Source organism: Prionailurus bengalensis, unplaced genomic scaffold (genome assembly GCF_016509475.1).
Source record: "Prionailurus bengalensis isolate Pbe53 unplaced genomic scaffold, Fcat_Pben_1.1_paternal_pri Un_scaffold_56, whole genome shotgun sequence".
Taxonomy (NCBI): Eukaryota; Metazoa; Chordata; class Mammalia; order Carnivora; family Felidae; genus Prionailurus; species Prionailurus bengalensis.
The window spans coordinates 200,056-218,071 of NW_025091158.1; the positions used below are offsets into that span (position 1 = coordinate 200,056).

The 18,016-nt window shown below is 45.2% G+C and overlaps 1 protein-coding gene across 5 annotated transcripts in view; it reads left to right on the forward strand.

Moving 5' to 3' along the window:
• Positions 1 to 18,016, forward strand: part of SLC41A3 (solute carrier family 41 member 3) — a 102,525-nt gene that overhangs the window by 65,304 nt on the left and 19,205 nt on the right. For all 5 annotated transcript variants that reach the window (XM_043572011.1, XM_043572010.1, XM_043572013.1 and 2 more), the window contains 3 exons: positions 345 to 416; positions 6,145 to 6,289; positions 15,483 to 15,629. In XM_043572011.1, coding sequence (XP_043427946.1) covers positions 345 to 416; positions 6,145 to 6,289; positions 15,483 to 15,629 — 364 coding nt within the window. The remainder of the gene's footprint in view (positions 1 to 344; positions 417 to 6,144; positions 6,290 to 15,482; positions 15,630 to 18,016) is intronic.

The following is an 18,016-nucleotide window of genomic DNA, read 5'->3' on the forward strand; positions in this document are numbered from 1 at the left end:
CTAGCTGAGGATGCAAACCAGCTTCTCAGCAGGGGTCCTCCCCCTGCTGCCCATGGATGAGTTTGAGAGGTGGCTCTGAAATTGTTGGTGACGCTTACCTCTGTGTGTGCTTAAATACTCGAGTATGGGAGAGATGGTTCATGACACCATCTTATTCTCAAAGGGATTTGTGTCTTATCTTCCCATCCCACATCAGTTTTGAAAGTTGGGCAGAATAATTTGTTCTGGTGTTAATGAAATGGCATTTGCTGATTTCTTTCCTGAGAGATTGCGTTTTCCAGGAAGGCTTCACGTGGCTTTTTGACCAGCCAGACTTACCCTTTGCCCTTTTCTTTTCATCTTAGGCCAACACTGGACAAATTGATGACACCCAAGAGCAGCACAGAGTTATCAGCAGTAACCTCGCCCTCATTCAGGTGACTCTCCCCTTTGTCCATTTGATGAATCTCCTTCCTGCTTTGAATCTGCAGTCAGGCCTGCTCCAGGTAGGAAGAGCAAAGACTAAGTGAGCCCTTGTCCCTGTACTCCAGACTGAGCTTTGGGAATAGGCCCCTCATTCATTCTGTAACCACCAGACCACACTCATGTGGCAGCTGGAGGATCAGCCCAACTACAGGCACTGGCACCGGAGTGTAGATGCCTCTTCTTGGAACCCAAGTTCCCTCCAGCTTCTTTACCTCCTTCTTTCCAAGACAGACTTATTGAAAGATTCACGTATACTTACTTACTCCTGTTTCTCATAGCATGGACAGGGCTAACTGCCTTCTCCCACTGTCTTAACTTAAGCTATGCTTGCCAAAGTCACTGACATCCTAATTGGTGTATCTGACTGCCTCGTGCATATGATCCTGCTTATAGTTTCTGGAGATTCTTCCTGTCTGGAAGTTCCTCCTTGGCCCCACTCCTGCCTCTCACCCTGTGCCTTCTCAGCTTTTGCAGGATATTCTCCAACCCCCACACCTTTGTCCCTTAAATGTTTCATGCTTGTTCAAACTTGAACCTCCTTCTAATAGACCCTAATTGGGCTAAGTTTTCATCCGAGGAGTCTCAGAGTATTACAAAATCAGGAAGCCTAGGGCAGGGGGAGACTGGGAAGAGATTGGCTCAGGGCAAGAGAGGAAGTAGTTTTATCCAGAACCTTCTGGGCTTCTTTGGCTGGGGGCAGCCTGAGGCTGCACAAAGCACCTGGACTCTAAGATCAGACAGGCTGGCGTTAAGGCTGTCATTTATCAACAGGTTGGCCTTGGGCAGACCACACAAGACTTGCTTAGCTGTATCTCCCTGTCCATCAGAGTAGGTGGATATCCACTTTACCTCTCACCTGGGTTCTAGAGCCACTGTTTCTGGCTGTCTACGGGGCATCTCCATTTGCCCCTCCCCGAAGCATCCCTGAAACACCTTAGCCAGATCTGGCATCATCACCTTATCTCCTCACACTTACCTCTTGTGAAGTCCCCAATCCCTAAGAGTTTGATGGTTGAAAGTTCATTTTGGGGGTAGACCCTTGGGCAAATCACCTCACCTTATCTGTAAGATGGTCTGTTGTGAGGTTTCAATCATGTAAGGCCATGGCACCTGGCCACATGTGGTAAACTCCCAATCATGGTAGCTGTGCCTAGTGAGGAGTCTTCCCATTAATCAAGCCTGAGACCGAGTCTCTCTCAGCATCTCTGCTCCTCAACCTTACGACCACTCGCAGAGGAGTCTGCCTCTGAGCTGTATTTGAATCCAGCCCTGCTTCTTTTCTTCCTTGTCTTGGCCTCTTGGTCTCCTGCATCACTGACATCAAACCTCTTCATTGCCCCAGGTTCCTTCCCCTCTGGCTCCCCTCTGCTTGGACACCTGAGTGACCTTTTCTAAATCCTAGAGCTGATCAAACTGCCTCCTCCTGAAGCTCCTTTGTTGGTTCTACTTGTCAAAGTGTAGGCCTGGCCCAAAGGTACTCCTGGTCTGGTCCTTTCCCTTCCACAGCCTCATGTCCCCCACACCTGCTGCCTCTGTGTGTGTGGTTGCCTTTCCTTGGAATGTCCTGTCTCTTCTTGTTCTTCCGGCAATGAAGTTCCAATCAAGTCTCAGTTCCAGCCCGACACCAGGTACTCTTTGGGGCCTTGCACATGCAGCTGCAGCTGACCTGGTTGCAATTCTGTGTGTAGATGTCTGCCTTCTCCACTTGAGCCAAGTCACCTGTGCCAGGACCATGGCCTATGGCTGAAGAGCTTTGGATATTAAATGAGATGCTCGTGATGCCCTTAACAGAGAGGCTGGCAAGGGGCAGGTAATAAGTGCCTGAGCTACAAGTTTCCAAATCCTTGTCCATATGCATGCACATTTCCACATGATTGATTCTCAACCAACATTCATTAAGTCCTGACCTGGGCCAGACACTGGCTTGGCACATTCTGGTTCATAGCATGGATATAAGTTTGTCTCTTCTGTTTGTTAAGGAGCTTAACATTGAGTCACACATGGTCCAATAAATTTCATAATTGAACTTTTAGTAACTTCATATTCTATCACAAATACACCCGACAGTAATATTTAAAATATACCCATGAGTGATTTTTAACAACTGGTAGGACCCAGGAACTCAACTAGTAAGACTGAAGTGCAGCCACTAAGAGCTGGTCCAACAGGGCCGTTGCAAACTGTCCAAATTCAGCCCTATCCCACCTCATTCGACCTTCATCACATGGATGCACATAAAATTGTTTGTAGGCTTCTGCTCAACAAATTACACCACAATGACATTGTTCTCTTTTTGCATGAATTTCTAAAGATAACTTCCCACAAGTTCACAAGGTATGAACAATTTAAAGATCTAGATTTTTCCAAAAAGGATTATAAAACATTTCAGTGCTTAGTATTAAGTAATAGCACCAGTGTTAATGTTTTAATTATTAGCTTCTCCATAACCTCACCAGCATTGAAAGTATTCTTCTAAACTACTTTGTATTTGCCATATAGGTATATGTGGCCATAGACAATATATGCTATGACTTTCTGTGTTTTTTTTTAATATTGTTTTATTTAAGTAATGTCTACACCCAACCTGGGGCTTAAACTCACGACCCAAAGTCAAGAGTCACATGCTCTTCCAGCTGAGCCAGCTAGGTGTCCCTGTCTTTCTGTTTTTTTTTTTTTTTTAAGCACAAAAAGTATTATGCTGTACATATAATTCTGTAACTTGTACTTTTAAGAATGACTTAATGAATGAAAATCACTTAGAATAGCAGATAGCACTCAGGAAATGTCAGCTCCAGTCATTATTCTCATTATTACGTGGTTCTTTGTTCACATGTGCAAATGTTGTACTGAGAAAATGCTAGATCATAAGGTATATGGGTAAATTGTAGCCAAGTTTCCTCCCAGAATTCCTGTACCAATTTTACCACCATCTATATGTAAGAGAACCATTTTCCCACATATTTGTCAATGTGTATTTTATATTATCAACCTTTTAAATTTTTAAAAATTTATCTAATGTTTATTTATTTCTGAGGGAGAGAGAGAGAGAGAGAGAGCAGGGGAGGGGCAGAGAGGGAGAGAGAGAAAGAATCCCAAGCAGGCTCCGCATAGATGGCACAGAGCCCACTGCAGGACTCGAACCCATGAACCTTGAGATCATGAACTGAGCTGAAAGCAAGAGTCAGATGCTTAACCGACTAAGCCACCCAGGTGCCCCTAAACCTTTTAAATTTTAATTTTACCTAGTCTGGGGGATAAATATAGTGTACCCATGCACTCATTGATTGATTCATTCATTGGATAAGCACAGACAAGGGCTTAGCACCGGCTGAGTTCCCCACCCACCCCCACCAAAACTGAGAGGGCACTGACCTTTTCGTAGAGGAACACCAACATCAATTACAAAGAAATAAGATACCTACTTTCAAATTGGGATTAAATTTTTTTTCCTATTACTTGGGAAGCTGGTCACATTTTTGTTTGCTTTTTAGCCATTTGTATTTCCTTTTCTGTATTTTGTCAATTTATACTCCTTGTACATTTTTCTGTTGGGTTATCTTTTTTAAAAAGTTGGCGTCTGGGCGCCTGGGTGGCTCAGTCCGTTAAGCGGCCAACTTTGGCTCAGGTCATGATCTCGCGGTCCGTGAGTTCGAGCCCCACGTCGGCCTCTGTGCTGACAGCTCAGAGCCTGGAGCCTGTTTCAGATTCTGTGTCTCCCTCTCTCTGACCCTCCCCCCGTTCATGTTCTGTCTCTCTCTCAAAAATAAATAAACGTTAAAAAAAAAAAAAGTCGGCATTGCTTGGGGTGCCTGGGTGGCTGAGTCTGTTAAACATCTGACTTTGGCTCAGGTCATGATCTTGCAGTTCATGAGTTCAAGCCCCACATCAGGCTCTGTGCTGACAGCTCAGAGCCTGGAGCCTGCTTCAGATTCTGTGTCTCCCTCTCTCTCTGCCCTTCTCCTGCTCATGTTCTGTCTCTCTCCCCTTCAAAAATAAATAAACATTAAAAAAACAAAAGTTGGCATTGCTTTGTAAAATGGACTTCATGATTTTGATCACTAACCCTTTATTACTTATAAATGGAGATATTTTCTCCTACTCAGTTTCTGTCTTTGAAGTTTGTGGTATCACATAGAAGTCATACTTGGATTTATATACAGCTTATTTCATTTTTCTTCAGAGATTTTACACATCTTCAGAAGGAGTATTTAATCCAAAATCTGAAACACATTATCCTATATTTTTTCTTTTCATACATTAGGTTTTATGTTTAGTGGGGTGTGTGTATGAATGGTATAATGTAGGAATCCTTTTTTTTCCCCTAGGTATCCACTTTTCCTTACCCTGTTTATTCAGTGCCCACCCATTCCATACTGATTAGAAATGCCACCTTTATCATACTAAATTTCCATATATAAATTTTCATCTATTCTTGATGGTATTCCTGGACTCCAGTCTGTCCTGCTGATCTATTTGTCTATTTTTGTGCCAGTACCACCCTGTTTTAATTACAGTAGCCTTAAAACTAAATATTGATAATGAATGTGCCAAACTCCCTCTTGATCTTTTTTCTCAAGGTGTCTTGGCTGTTCTTGCACATCTACTCATCTTTGTGGAACTTAAGATAAATTGTCAAGTGCCATGAAAAGTCTTCTTGGGACTTTCACTGGAATCACGTGGGTTAACTTGGGGAACATTTTCATCCATATATATGGTAGAGTTCTTTGTTTTTTTAGGCTTCTTTAATAATACAGCATGTTTCCATTGAGACATTTGAATTACAGTTGATCCTTGAACAATATGGGTTTGAACTGCATGGGTCCACTTATAGGCAGATTTGTTTTCATAAATACAGTACTATAAATGTATGATTCCTTATGATATTCTTAATTTTTTTCTCTAGCTTACTTTATTATGAGAATACAGTATATAATATAGCATACAAAATATGTGTGAATCAAGTTTGTGTTATGGGTAATGCTTCTTATCAGCAGTAGGCTGTTAGTAGTGAAGTTTTGAGGGAGTGACAAGTTATACACAGGTTTTCAACTTTACACAGTGTTGGTCAAGGGTCAACTGTACTGATAACATGCCAGTATTGATACTGAGATCTGGGCACCTCATGGTACTGGCCTGCATGAGCAGCAGAGGTGTGACGCCACTGAGATGAGATGGGAATTGCAGCCGGGATGGGGGAGAATGGAGAGAAAGAGGGCCACCAGCATGAAGGGCAATTGCCAAGGAAGGAAAGTCTGGGAGAGAGACAGAGTGTGCACAGAGACTTCCAAGGCGTAGCTGTGGATCGTGGATTTCCACATTGCAGGGGAAGTTGCTTGTCTGAGCAGCTGGGGGTTACAGAGCACTTTTGCCCAGACCAGTGAGAGGAACCATGAGCAAGAGACTGGTGGCCCTTGGCCAAGGGCTGAGTAGGAGGTGAAGATTTTGTGATGGAAAATGGCATCAAACAAGTTACAGAACAAGAAAACAATAGTTTTCGAGGGAGTTGGATTGAAGCAAGGTGTTTGTTTTTTCCAGGTTGGAGGGGCTGTTGGCAAATTTTAGGGTGAGGAAAGGAGGTTGGGTGACCTCAAGGTCAGAGAGGAGGCGGAGGGAAAGGCAGGGAGGAACAATGATGGTCAGAGACACCTTTCCTCATGTTTCTGATTTCTGCCCTGACAGGTGCAGGCCACCGTTGTGGGGTTCCTGGCTGCTGTGGCTGCCCTGCTGCTGGGTGCTATGTCTAGGGAGGAGTTGGACTTTGTGAAGGTGGAGTTGCTGTGTGCCAGCAGTGTCATTACCGCCTTTCTCGCTGCATTTGCCTTAGGTGAGCTGTGCCCCCACCCCAGTTACCACCCCCTCCTAGCTCTCTCTGTCCTCCATTCCTCAGTACTTTGCTCTCAACTCTTTGTGTTTCAGTTCCTTGAGATGTGGAAAATGGGTGCACTAATGGTGGGGCCTCACATGTCCTGCCAGAGGGTGGGGGAGAGCCTGTTAGTTAAATCTCCAAGCCCCACGTTATGGATGGGCAAGGAGGACAATGAGTCCTTTCCTAGGCAATGTATGTGTGCAGGAGTGAGCTGCTGACTCCATTTCTCTTCCCTCTGCTTGTTCAGAGAACTGGCCTTTGCTCAGTGGACACATTCATCTGTTCATCCATTCTCCATCCATTCATTCACTCATTCAGTCAGTCAGTCTTTAAATGTTACTTGAGCACAGCTTGCGAATGTGCCTGTGGAAGATTCTGGCATCTGCAGTCCTGTAGGGAGCAAGACTCTAGCATTAGCCTCAATTTCATCTCTGCAGAGAGGTCTTTTCTGACTCGTTCAAGTTCTGCCCTCCGTCCTTCTTCCCAGCTGCTGACATGCTCTTCTGCACTCTGCACCTGTTTTCCTTATTGAGCACTTATAAACATCTGCAATTGTTCACTTCATTTTCTTCATTCTATTCTGTCTCACCCCTTTGCTAGAATGTCAGCTCCTCAGAGAGGTGCCCTGTTAGAATAGGGCTTCTCCTATTCTGCTCCTGTCACACCGCCTGCCATGCATCAGATGCTTCCTCCATGTCTGCAGAAGGTGGAACACACAAGGAGTGACAAACAACCCTGTATTCAGGGAGCTCACCCATTTCAGGGCCAACCACGGTTGCCATGCAATTACCATAGAATGTCCCCCCATTCACTCCTTACTCAGTACTTACTGAGTGTCTACTGTGTGCCAGGCACTGGTGCAGTGGAGGGGATGCACTGGTGAGTAACTGTACTGTTTTCTGATGTGTATGTTCTGGTTTGGGGTGAGACATCAGTATGCAAGCACATAGCAAATTTTTTGTTTGTTTGTTTGTTTGTTTGTTTTCCAATATATTAAATTTATTGTCAAATTGGTTTCCATACAACACCCAGTGCTCATCCCAAAAGGTGCCCTCCTCAATACCCATCACCCACCCTCCCCTCCCTCCCACCCCCCATCAACCCTCAGTTTGTTCTCAGTTTTTAACAGTCTCTTATGCTTTGGCTCTCTCCCACTCTAACCTCTTTTTTTTGTTTTTTTTTTTTCCTTCCCCTCCTCCATGGGTTTCTGTTAAGTTTCTCAGGATCCACATAAGAGTGAAAACATATGGTATCTGTCTTTCTCTGTATGGCTTATTTCACTTAGCATCACACTCTCCAGTTCCATCCACGTTGCTACAAAGGGCCATATTTCATTCTTTCTCATTGCCATGTAGTACTCCATTGTGTATATAAACCACAATTTCTTTATCCATTCATCAGTTGATGGACATTTAGGCTCTTTCCATAATTTGGCTATTGTTGAGAGTGCTGCTATAAACATTGGGGTACAAGTGCCCCTATGCATCAGTACTCCTGTATCCCTTGGGTAAATTCCTAGCAGTGCTATTGCTGGGTCATAGGGTAGGTCTATTTTTAATTTTCTGAGGAACCTCCACACTGTTTTCCAGAGCGGCTGCACCAATTTGCATTCCCACCAACAGTGCAAGAGGGTTCCCGTTTCTCCACATCCTCGCCAGCATCTATAGTCTCCTGATTTGTTCATTTTGGCCACTCTGACTGGCGTGAGGTGATATCTGAGTGTGGTTTTGATTTGTATTTCCCTGATGAGGAGCGACACTGAACATCTTTTCATGTGCCTGTTGGCCATCCGGATGTCTTCTTTAGAGAAGTGTCTATTCATGTTTTCTGCCCATTTCTTCACTGGGTTATTTGTTTTTCGGGTGTGGAGTTTGGTGAGCTCTTTATAGATTTTGGATACTAGCCCTTTGTCCGATATGTCATTTGCAAATATCTTTTCCCATTCCGTTGGTTGCCTTTTAGTTTTGTTGGTTGTTTCCTTTGCTGTGCAGAAGCTTTTTATCTTCATAAGGTCCCAGTAATTCACTTTTGCTTTTAATTCCCTTGCCTTTGGGGATGTGTCGAGTAAGAGATTGCTACGGCTGAGGTCAGAGAGGTCTTTTCCTGCTTTCTCCTCTAGGGTTTTGATGGTTTCCTGTCTCACATTCAGGTCCTTTATCCATTTTGAGTTTATTTTTGTGAATGGTGTGAGAAAGTGGTCTAGTTTCAACCTTCTGCATGTTGCTGTCCAGTTCTCCCAGCACCATTTGTTAAAGAGACTGTCTTTTTTCCATTGGATGTTCTTTCCTGCTTTGTCAAAGATGAGTTGGCCATACGTTTGTGGGTCTAGTTCTGGGGTTTCTATTCTATTCCATTGGTCTATGTGTCTGTTTTGTGCCAATACCATGCTGTCTTGATGATGACAGCTTTGTAGTAGAGGCTAAAGTCTGGGATTGTGATGCCTCCTGCTTTGGTCTTCTTCAAAATGACTTTGGCTATTCGGGGCCTTTTGTGGTTCCATATGAATTTTAGGATTGCTTGTTCTAGTTTCGAGAAGAATGCTGGTGCAATTTTGATTGGGATTGCATTGAATGTGTAGATAGCTTTGGGTAGTATTGACATTTTGACAATATTTATTCTTCCAATCCATGAGCAGGGAATGTCTTTCCATTTCTTTAAATCTTCTTCAATTTCCTTCATAAGCTTTCTATAGTTTTCAGCATACAGATCTTTTACATCTTTGGTTAGATTTATTCCTAGGTATTTTATGCTTCTTGGTGCAATTGTGAATGGGATCAGTTTCTTTATTTGTCTTTCTGTTGCTTCATTGTTAGTGTATAAGAATGCAACTGATTTCTGTACATTGATTTTGTATCCTGCAACTTTGCTGAATTCATGTATCAGTTCTAGCAGACTTTTGGTGGAGTCTATCGGATTTTCCATGTATAATATCATGTCATCTGCAAAAAGCGAAAGCTTGACTTCATCTTTGCCAATTTTGATGCCTTTGATTTCCTTTTGTTGTCTGATTGCTGATGCTAGAACTTCCAGCACTATGTTAAACAACAGCGGTGAGAGTGGGCATCCTTGTCGTGTTCCTGATCTCAGGGAAAAAGCTCTCAGTTTTTCCCCGTTGAGGATGATGTTAGCTGTGGGCTTTTCATAAATGGCTTTTATGATCTTTAAGTATGTTCCTTCTATCCCGACTTTCTCAAGGGTTTTTATTAAGAAAGGGTGCTGGATTTTGTCAAAGGCCTTTTCTGCATCGATTGACAGGATCATATGGTTCTTCTCTTTTTTTTTGTTAATGTGATGTATCACGTTGATTGATTTGCGAATGTTGAACCAGCCCTGCATCCCAGGAATGAATCCCACTTGATCATGGTGAATAATTCTTTTTATATGCTGTTGAATTCGATTTGCTAGTATCTTATTGAGAATTTTTGCATCCATATTCATCAGGGATATTGGCCTGTAGTTCTCTTTTTTTACTGGGTCTCTGTCTGGTTTAGGAATCAAAGTAATACTGGCTTCATAGAATGAGTCTGGAAGTTTTCCTTCCCTTTCTATTTCTTGGAATAGCTTGAGAAGGATAGGTATTATCTCTGCTTTAAACGTCTGGTAGAACTCCCCTGGGAAGCCATCTGGTCCTGGACTCTTATTTGTTGGGAGATTTTTGATAACCGATTCAATTTCTTCACTGGTTATGGGTCTGTTCAAGCTTTCTATTTCCTCCTGATTGAGTTTTGGAAGAGTGTGGGTGTTCAGGAATTTGTCCATTTCTTCCAGGTTGTCCAATTTGTTGGCATATAATTTTTCATAGTATTCCCTGATAATTGTTTGTATCTCTGAGGGATTGGTTGTAATAATTCCATTTTCATTCATGATTTTATCTATTTGGGTCATCTCCCTTTTCTTTTTGAGAAGCCTGGCTAGAGGTTTGTCAATTTTGTTTATTTTTTCAAAAAACCAACTCTTGGTTTTTGTTGATCTGCTCTACAGTTTTTTTAGATTCTATATTGTTTATTTCTGCTCTGATCTTTATTATTTCTCTTCTTCTGCTGGGTTTAGGCTGCCTTTGCTGTTCTGCTTCTATTTCCTTTAGGTGTGCTGTTAGATTTTGTATTTGGGATTTTTCTTGTTTCTTGAGATAGGCCTGGATTGCAATGTATTTTCCTCTCAGGACTGCCTTTCCTGCGTCCCAAAGCATTTGGATTGTTGTATTTTCATTTTCGTTTGTTTCCATATATTTTTTAATTTCTTCTCTAATTGCCTGGTTGACCCACTCATTCTTTAGTAGGGTTTTCTTTAACCTCCATGCTTTTGGAGGTTTTCCAGACTTTTTCCTGTGGTTGATTTCAAGCTTCATAGCATTGTGGTCTGAAAGTATGCATGGTATAATTTCAATTCTTGTATACTTATGAAGGGCTGTTTTGTGACCCAGTATATGATCTATCTTGGAGAATGTTCCATGTGCACTCGAGAAGAAAGTATATTCTGTTGCTTTGGGATGCAGAGTTCTAAATATATCTGTCAAGTCCATCTGATCCAATGTGTCATTCAGGGCCCTTGTTTCTTTATTGACCGTGTGTCTAGATGATCTATCCATTTCTGTAAGTGGAGTGTTAAAGTCCCCTGCAATTACCACATTCTTATCAATAAGGTTGCTTATGTTTATGAGTAATTGTTTTATATATTTGGGGGCTCCGGTATTCGGTGCATAGACATTTATAATTGTTAGCTCTTCCTGGTGGATAGACCCTGTAATTATTATAAAATGCCCTTCTTCATCTCTTGTTACAGCCTTTAATTTAAAGTCTAGTTTGTCTGATATAAGTATGGCTACTCCAGCTTTCTTTTGGCTTCCAGTAGCATGATAAATAGTTCTCCATCCCCTCACTCTCAATCTAAAGGTGTCCTCAGGTCTAAAATGAGTCTCTTGTAGACAGCAAATAGATGGGTCTTGTTTTTTTATCCATTCTGATACCCTATGTCTTTTGGTTGGTGCATTTAATCCATTTACATTCAGTGTTATTATAGAAAGATACGGGTTTAGAGTCATTGTGATGTCTGTATGATTTATGTTTGTAGTGGTGTTTCTGGTACTTTGTCTCACAGGATGCCCCTTAGGATCTCTTGTAGGGCTGGTTTAGTGGTGACAAATTCCTTCAGTTTTTGTTTGTTTGGGAAGACCTTTATCTCTCCTTCTATTCTAAATGACAGACTTGCTGGATAAAGGATTCTCGGCTGCATATTTTTCCTGTTCAGCAAATTAAAGATCTCGTGCCAATCCTTTCTGGCCTGCCAAGTTTCAAAAGAGAGATCAGTCACGAGTCTTATAGGTCTCCCTTTATATGTTAGGGCACGTTTACCCCTTGCTGCTTTCAGAATTTTCTCTTTATCCTTGTATTTTGCCAGTTTCACTATGATATGTCGTGCAGAAGATCGATTCAAGTTACGTCTGAAGGGAGTTCTCTGTGCCTCTTGGATTTCAATGCCTTTTTCCTTCCCCAGTTCAGGGAAGTTCTCAGCTATTGTTTCTTCAAGTACCCCTTCAGCACCTTTCCCTCTCTCTTCCTCCTCTGGGATACCAATTATGCGTATATATATTTCTTTTTAGTGTATCACTTAATTCTCTAATTTTCCCCTCATACTCCTGGATTTTTTTTATCTCTCTTTTTCTCAGCTTCCTCTTTTTCCATAACTTTATCTTCTAGTTCACCTATTCTCTCCTCTGCCTCTTCAATCCGAGCCGTCGTGGTTTCCATTTTGTTTTGCATTTCGTTTAAAGCGTTTTTCAGCTCCTCATGACTGTTCCTTAGTCCCTTGATCTCTGTAGCAAGAGATTCTCTGCTGTCCTCTATACTGTTTTCAAGCCCAGCGATTAATTTTATGACTATTATTCTAAATTCACTTTCTGTTATATTATTTAAATCCTTTTTGATCAGTTCATTAGCTGTTGTTATTTCCTGGAGATTCTTCTGAGGGGAATTCTTCCGTTTGGTCATTTTGGATAGTCCCTGGCGTGGTGAGGACCTGCAGGGCACTTCCCCTGTGCTGTGGTGTATAACTGGAGTTGGTGGGCGGGGCCACAGTCAGACCTGATGTCTGCCCCCAGCCCACTGCTGGGGCCACAGTCAGACTGGTGTGTGCCTTCTCTTCCCCTCTCCTAGGGGCGGGATTCACTGTGGGGTGGCGAGGCCCATCTGGGCTACTTGCACACTGCCAGGCTTGTGGTGCTGGGGATCTGGCGTATTAGCTGGGGTGGGTAGGCAAGGTGCACGGGGGCAGGAGGAGCAGGCTTAGCTCACTTCTCCTTAGGTGATCCACTTCAGGAGGGGCCCTGTGGCAGCGGGAGGGAGTCAGATCCGCTGCCGGAGGTTTGGCTCCGCAGAAGCGCAGAGTTGGGTGTTTGCGCGGAGCGAGCAAGTTCCCTGGCAGGAACTGGTTCCCTTTGGGATTTTGGCTGGGGGATGGGCAAGGGAGATGACGCTGGCGAGTGCCTTTGTTCCCCGTCAAACTGAGCTCTGTCGTCCCCAGGCTCAGCAACTCTCCCTCCCTTTGTCCTCCAGCCTTCCTGCTTTCCGAGCAGAGTTGTTAACTTATGACCTCCCAGGTGCTAAGTCCCGCTTGCTATCGGAACACACTCCATCTGGCCCCTCCGCTTTTGCAAGCCAGACTCGGGGGCTCTGCTTGGCCGGCGGGCCGCCCTTCCGCCCCGGCTCCCTCCCGCCAGTCCGTGCAGGCGCACCGCCTCGCAGCCCTTCCTACCCTCTTCCGTGGGCCTCTCGTCTGCGCTGGGCTCCAGATACTCCATTCTGCTACTCTTCTGGTGGTTTTCTGGGTTAGTTAGGCAGGTGTAGGCGGAATCTAAGTGATCAGCAGGAAGCGCAGTGAGCCCAGCGTCCTCCTATGCTGCCATCTTCCCCGAAAGTCGCACATAGCAAATTTTAGCTAAGTGCAAGTGTCTCCTTTTTGAAGCCTCTCTGATCAGCTCTCTAGCATCACGCCCCCATTCATAATCCTGCTTTCTTTTCATGTCCTGTTTTTTACTTCAAATGCTTGTTCACTTACTTGTGTGCTGTTCCTCTACCCAACAAGCATTTACTGTATGAGCCCAGAGCCTGATGGCTATTTTCAACACCTAAAATAGGCATATTACCAGCTGCCAAATGTTTGCTGAATGAGTGGACTTCATTTTGGTTCTCTTCTGGACTGCATGTCTGAGTGTCTCTCGCAAACAATGTGCACGTATAAGAAAGAATAAGTGCTAACTGGGAATTGGATTTGCATTTACTCTTCTGTTCTTCATCTGCTCATGAAACACCTTTGAGCTCAGCTCTCTGTAAGGATAATGTGGCGGGTTATTTAGTGGTTTCTCTTCCTTCCTGTGCTAGTGTATGTAATCGGGATGGAGGGTAAGAGTGCAGAAACCCAGGAGCAAATTCATAAACTGCACTTCCCTGGGCAGACGGCTCCTGGTCATGTACCTGTGCCTGTGCACATGGGGCAGGGGCTAGGACGCCATCACTCAGTCTGTCCAAGGGAAGAGAAGAATGAGTATGCCACACCTTGTGGAGAAACAGAGCCCAAGAGATACTTGATATGAAGTCTCTGAAAACAACACAATCCGATGATTCCAGAGGCCAGCCCTGTTCCTGTGGAGTCTTGTAGAGAATGTCATTCCTAGCTCCCCATTTTCCAGATGAGGAAAGTGAAGCATAGATGAGGGGTGAAGTTCAGCAGCATGGACATAAACTGGGTTGTCCAAAGATGTGTAGAAGTTGAGGAGCATGGCTGGTGGCTCATAGTGTGACCTCAGCATGACTGCTGTAAAGCCAGGTGGTGGTGGTGGTTTTTAATAAGTGCTCTCAAACTGGTGGTTTTGATGTAGTCCCTGTTTTTCACCAGACCACCAGCCACACAGACTCAACCTCACTTAGAATTGGCATTTCAAAAGAGATAAAGTAGCTATGACCTGGTCACAAAATAGGGCACAAACTGTGGTCAGTGGCAGCAGTGTTAGTAGGCCTTGAGGTGATAATTCTAATTATATTTAGAGTTACAGAGTAGTGAGTAAAGTATTAAAACAACAAGAGCCAAGATAAAATGTGTCTTTTTAAAAAATGTTTTATTTATTTATTTTGAGAGAAAGAAAGAGTGAGTGGTACAAGCTTAAGCAGGGGAGGGGTAGAGGGAGAAGGAGAAAGAGAGAGAATCCCAGGCAGGCTTCATGCTGTCATCACAGAGCCTGACATGGGGCTTGACCCCACAAACCATGAGATCACGACCTGAGTCAAAACCAAGAGTTGGACGCTTAACTGACAGAGCCACCCAGGAGCCCCCAATGCTGTTGGATTAAGTCCTAGGCAGTAGATGAGGGCTGGAAGATTGCATGTGACAGTCATCTCAGAACACAGAGTCAGAACACAAAATAGGACCCAGGGAGGTATAGAGGCCACGAGAATGTGTCTCTCGGGTTTCCAGTGCTATACCCAAAAATTTACCCCCACTCCCCACTGTTAGAGGTTACCTGCTGCCTTCGCCCAGTGGTGGCCCTGCCAGGATCCTGAGATGGGCCTGTTCCCCAGAGATGTGGACCCGCTGACAATGCTGTGCTGTAGTCTGCATGTGCTTCCCCTGCCTGCCTTCCTGTCTCCCACTGCGGGTGGCCTACATGCCATCTCGTGGCTCTCCCAACACCCCTGTGGCCCCCCATTCCTCCTCACAGGCTTTATCCCTAACAAACCTCTCACGTGGCTAATCCCACTGGGGCACCTGTGTCCCCAGGGACCCCGACAGACACAAGAGGCTGTGCTCTGCCCCTGGGGCTCTGTTGCTCAGAGCGGTTTTGGAGTCTTCTTCCTGTCAGGGAGCAGCTGTGAGCTTCACATCTGTAGTTTCTGGTTTGGGAGCCCAGGAACCACCTCCCTGCTGTCTCCCCCATGGGTTTGAGTGTATCATCAAATCTTTCAGGCTGCTGAACACCACGCCCACAAGTCGCAGGGTCCACCCTACTGCAGCCTTCTCAGGCTTCAGCATAGTGGGGAAACTGAGTGTTAGGGCAGCCTGGCTCCAGGGGAGGGCTGTGTGGATAGAAGCAAGTTACTGAGCAGCCTCCCGACCACTTTCTCATCCTGTGCTTTGAGTTTCTTCTGCCACCTCCCTGCAGGAATGCTGATGGTCTGCATAGTAATTGGTGCTCGGAAGCTTGGGGTCAATCCAGACAACATTGCCACGCCCATTGCTGCCAGCCTGGGAGACCTCATCACGTTGTCCATCCTGGCCTTTGTTAGCAGCTTCTTCTATAAACACAAAGGTAAGAGGTACCCCTTGAGGTGGGGCACACGAACAAGGCTGGGTCCAATGTCGGCAAACAGCAAGCTCTCCCATCCACTCAGGTCAGCAGATAAGTTCAGTCTCCACCTTAGGGCAGAGGTATGCAAGGAGACCAGGGAGGGCCAGAGGATGTCCTGGCCACTTCAGTGCGCCCTCATAGGTTAACAGACCCTCCATGGGTAAGGCATGTGTCACACCAGACACATACAAACCAGCTGGGAAGGGACTCCCAAGGAGGCATGTCATAGGCATGGGCAGCAGCATATGCTCTCCCTGCTGGTGTGAGGCAGGAAAAGCCCAGGTCTCCTCAGAAGGTGGCCCAGTGCCCTGGTCATCAGCCAAGGAAGGCGTTCACACCTCTTGTATGACAGACCCTTGTGGCTAGAGGCTCTGATTCCACCAGGGGTCTCCCTAGATCTGCCCTGGGGGCACACTGAACATGTTCTGCCCTGGGCATTGTGGACAGGTAGCATCTCCCTTCCCCAGATGGTTCTCACCTACTGACTACTCCCCTCTGAGCATCACAGTTTTTGCTTTCCACCTAAGCTGGCTGCCCACAGTTGTTTGGATCTAGGAAGTGTTGATTCTGTGCATGGTCATAACCCCAAGTACCTGGGGGCAGGTGGCATCAGTGAGTGGAGTGGACAGTGAAGAAGATGGTGGACAGCAGTGGGGAATGTGGTGACACTTATTTGGAGGAAATACCTAGACACAGGCACAGACACAGCGAAGCTCTGGCTTATCGTTGCCCTGTGGGAACTCAGACTCCAGAGCAAGAGAAATCACCCAGTGCTTACATGCTGGCATCTGAAGCAGACTGACAGAATACCTGTGATTTAGTGTGTCCGGGCATTGAGACCCTCTCCCTCTCAGCTCTGGGACCAGCTCCTTGTCACCCCAGGAACTGCCTGCCACCAATACTGTTTGATGGTTGGGAGATCCTCAAAGTTCCTGTAAGTGGCAATGAAGATCTAATGATAAGATGACCTAATTTTATCTTTAAACCATAGTGAATTTAAAACAAGACTTGTGTGTGGGTCGGTTAATTGAGTTTTACTTATAAAACAAATTTGGGTCACTGGTGTTTCCAGACCCTTCTTCTCTGCCCTACTGTGCATGTTGCAACACATGACTTAGTAGCTGTTGAATCATTGTTGGGTTGTCCGTCCCTCAAATTAGACTGAATTTATCTTGGATGCACTTACAGGTTTCACTGGGCCTGGCACATATGAGATAAATCTTCACTGATGAAGAATGAGCTGTTGACTGTGTCACCTGTCAGTGTAGTTGGGAAGACAAGCCATGTGTGGGGGAAGTATTCATCATGGTCGTGGGAAAATATGAAGTGGAGCCTCTGCCAGGGCTCCTGAATCATTCTAGAAAAATCAGACCGAAAAAATGTCCTAAAAGCAGCACTCCTGTAGGCTGCTGCTTCCTAGAGCTTTTGAGACTTGCTTAGAGCTTCCTGGGCCTGTCTCCCTCCTCCTGGGATGGCGAAAGGCTGGCCCCTTCCATGATGAGTTACTTTGTCTGTAGTCCAAGTTGAGCAACTGTGGCCTGTGCTTCCATGTAGCTGCCCAAGGAGACCGGCCTCCCTATGGCAGAGGAATGAACCATGATTGTTTAGTGCAGAGAAAGACAAGAGGGGAGGGGTCCTCCTAATGATGCTGCTCAGAGAAATGGGATGTGGCGCACAGACCTACCTGCACACCTCTGCGTGCTGGGGTCCACTTGGCAGAGGACTGTGCACCACCTGAGCCTGTCCTTTAGAGGTGGGGATGGGGGTGAGAGGATAGCTCTAGAGAAAGCTGGTGTCTTGTTTGGAGTGATTGGGAAGGTGACACACAAAATATAAGGGAAGAAGGGAGTGAGTGAGAATGATGGTATGTGGGGCCCTGACCTGGCTCCAGGAACAGTCAGGTGTCCCAGAACCATCAGAGTTCTGCTGGCTCCAACCAGCAGAGAAGATGACACAGGGGCATAAGTAGCTGCAAAGCTGGGTGTGGTCTGAGCCCTGAGGGACCCATAGATGCTGGGGAGGCCACCTTAGGCTGGCCTCAACCAGGAGCAGATTGGCATCATTAACCAACTCTGGCTGTAGCCCTGATGTCTGCATGCTGGCTCGGGTGCTGGTGGGCCACCTCTTCATGCTGTAGTCTCTCCTATGCCCATCTGAGGGGGAATGGAGAACATGACATGAGTTTGTGCTCAGAAGGTGCTGAGCACAGTGCTGGCCTGTGGACACAATCCCATAAATGTAACCATTAATAATAATAATAATAATAATAATAATAATAATAATAAGGTTGAGGTGGAAGGAGATGGGAGAGGTTATGTATGTCAGGAAAATAGCAAAAAAGAGAAGTA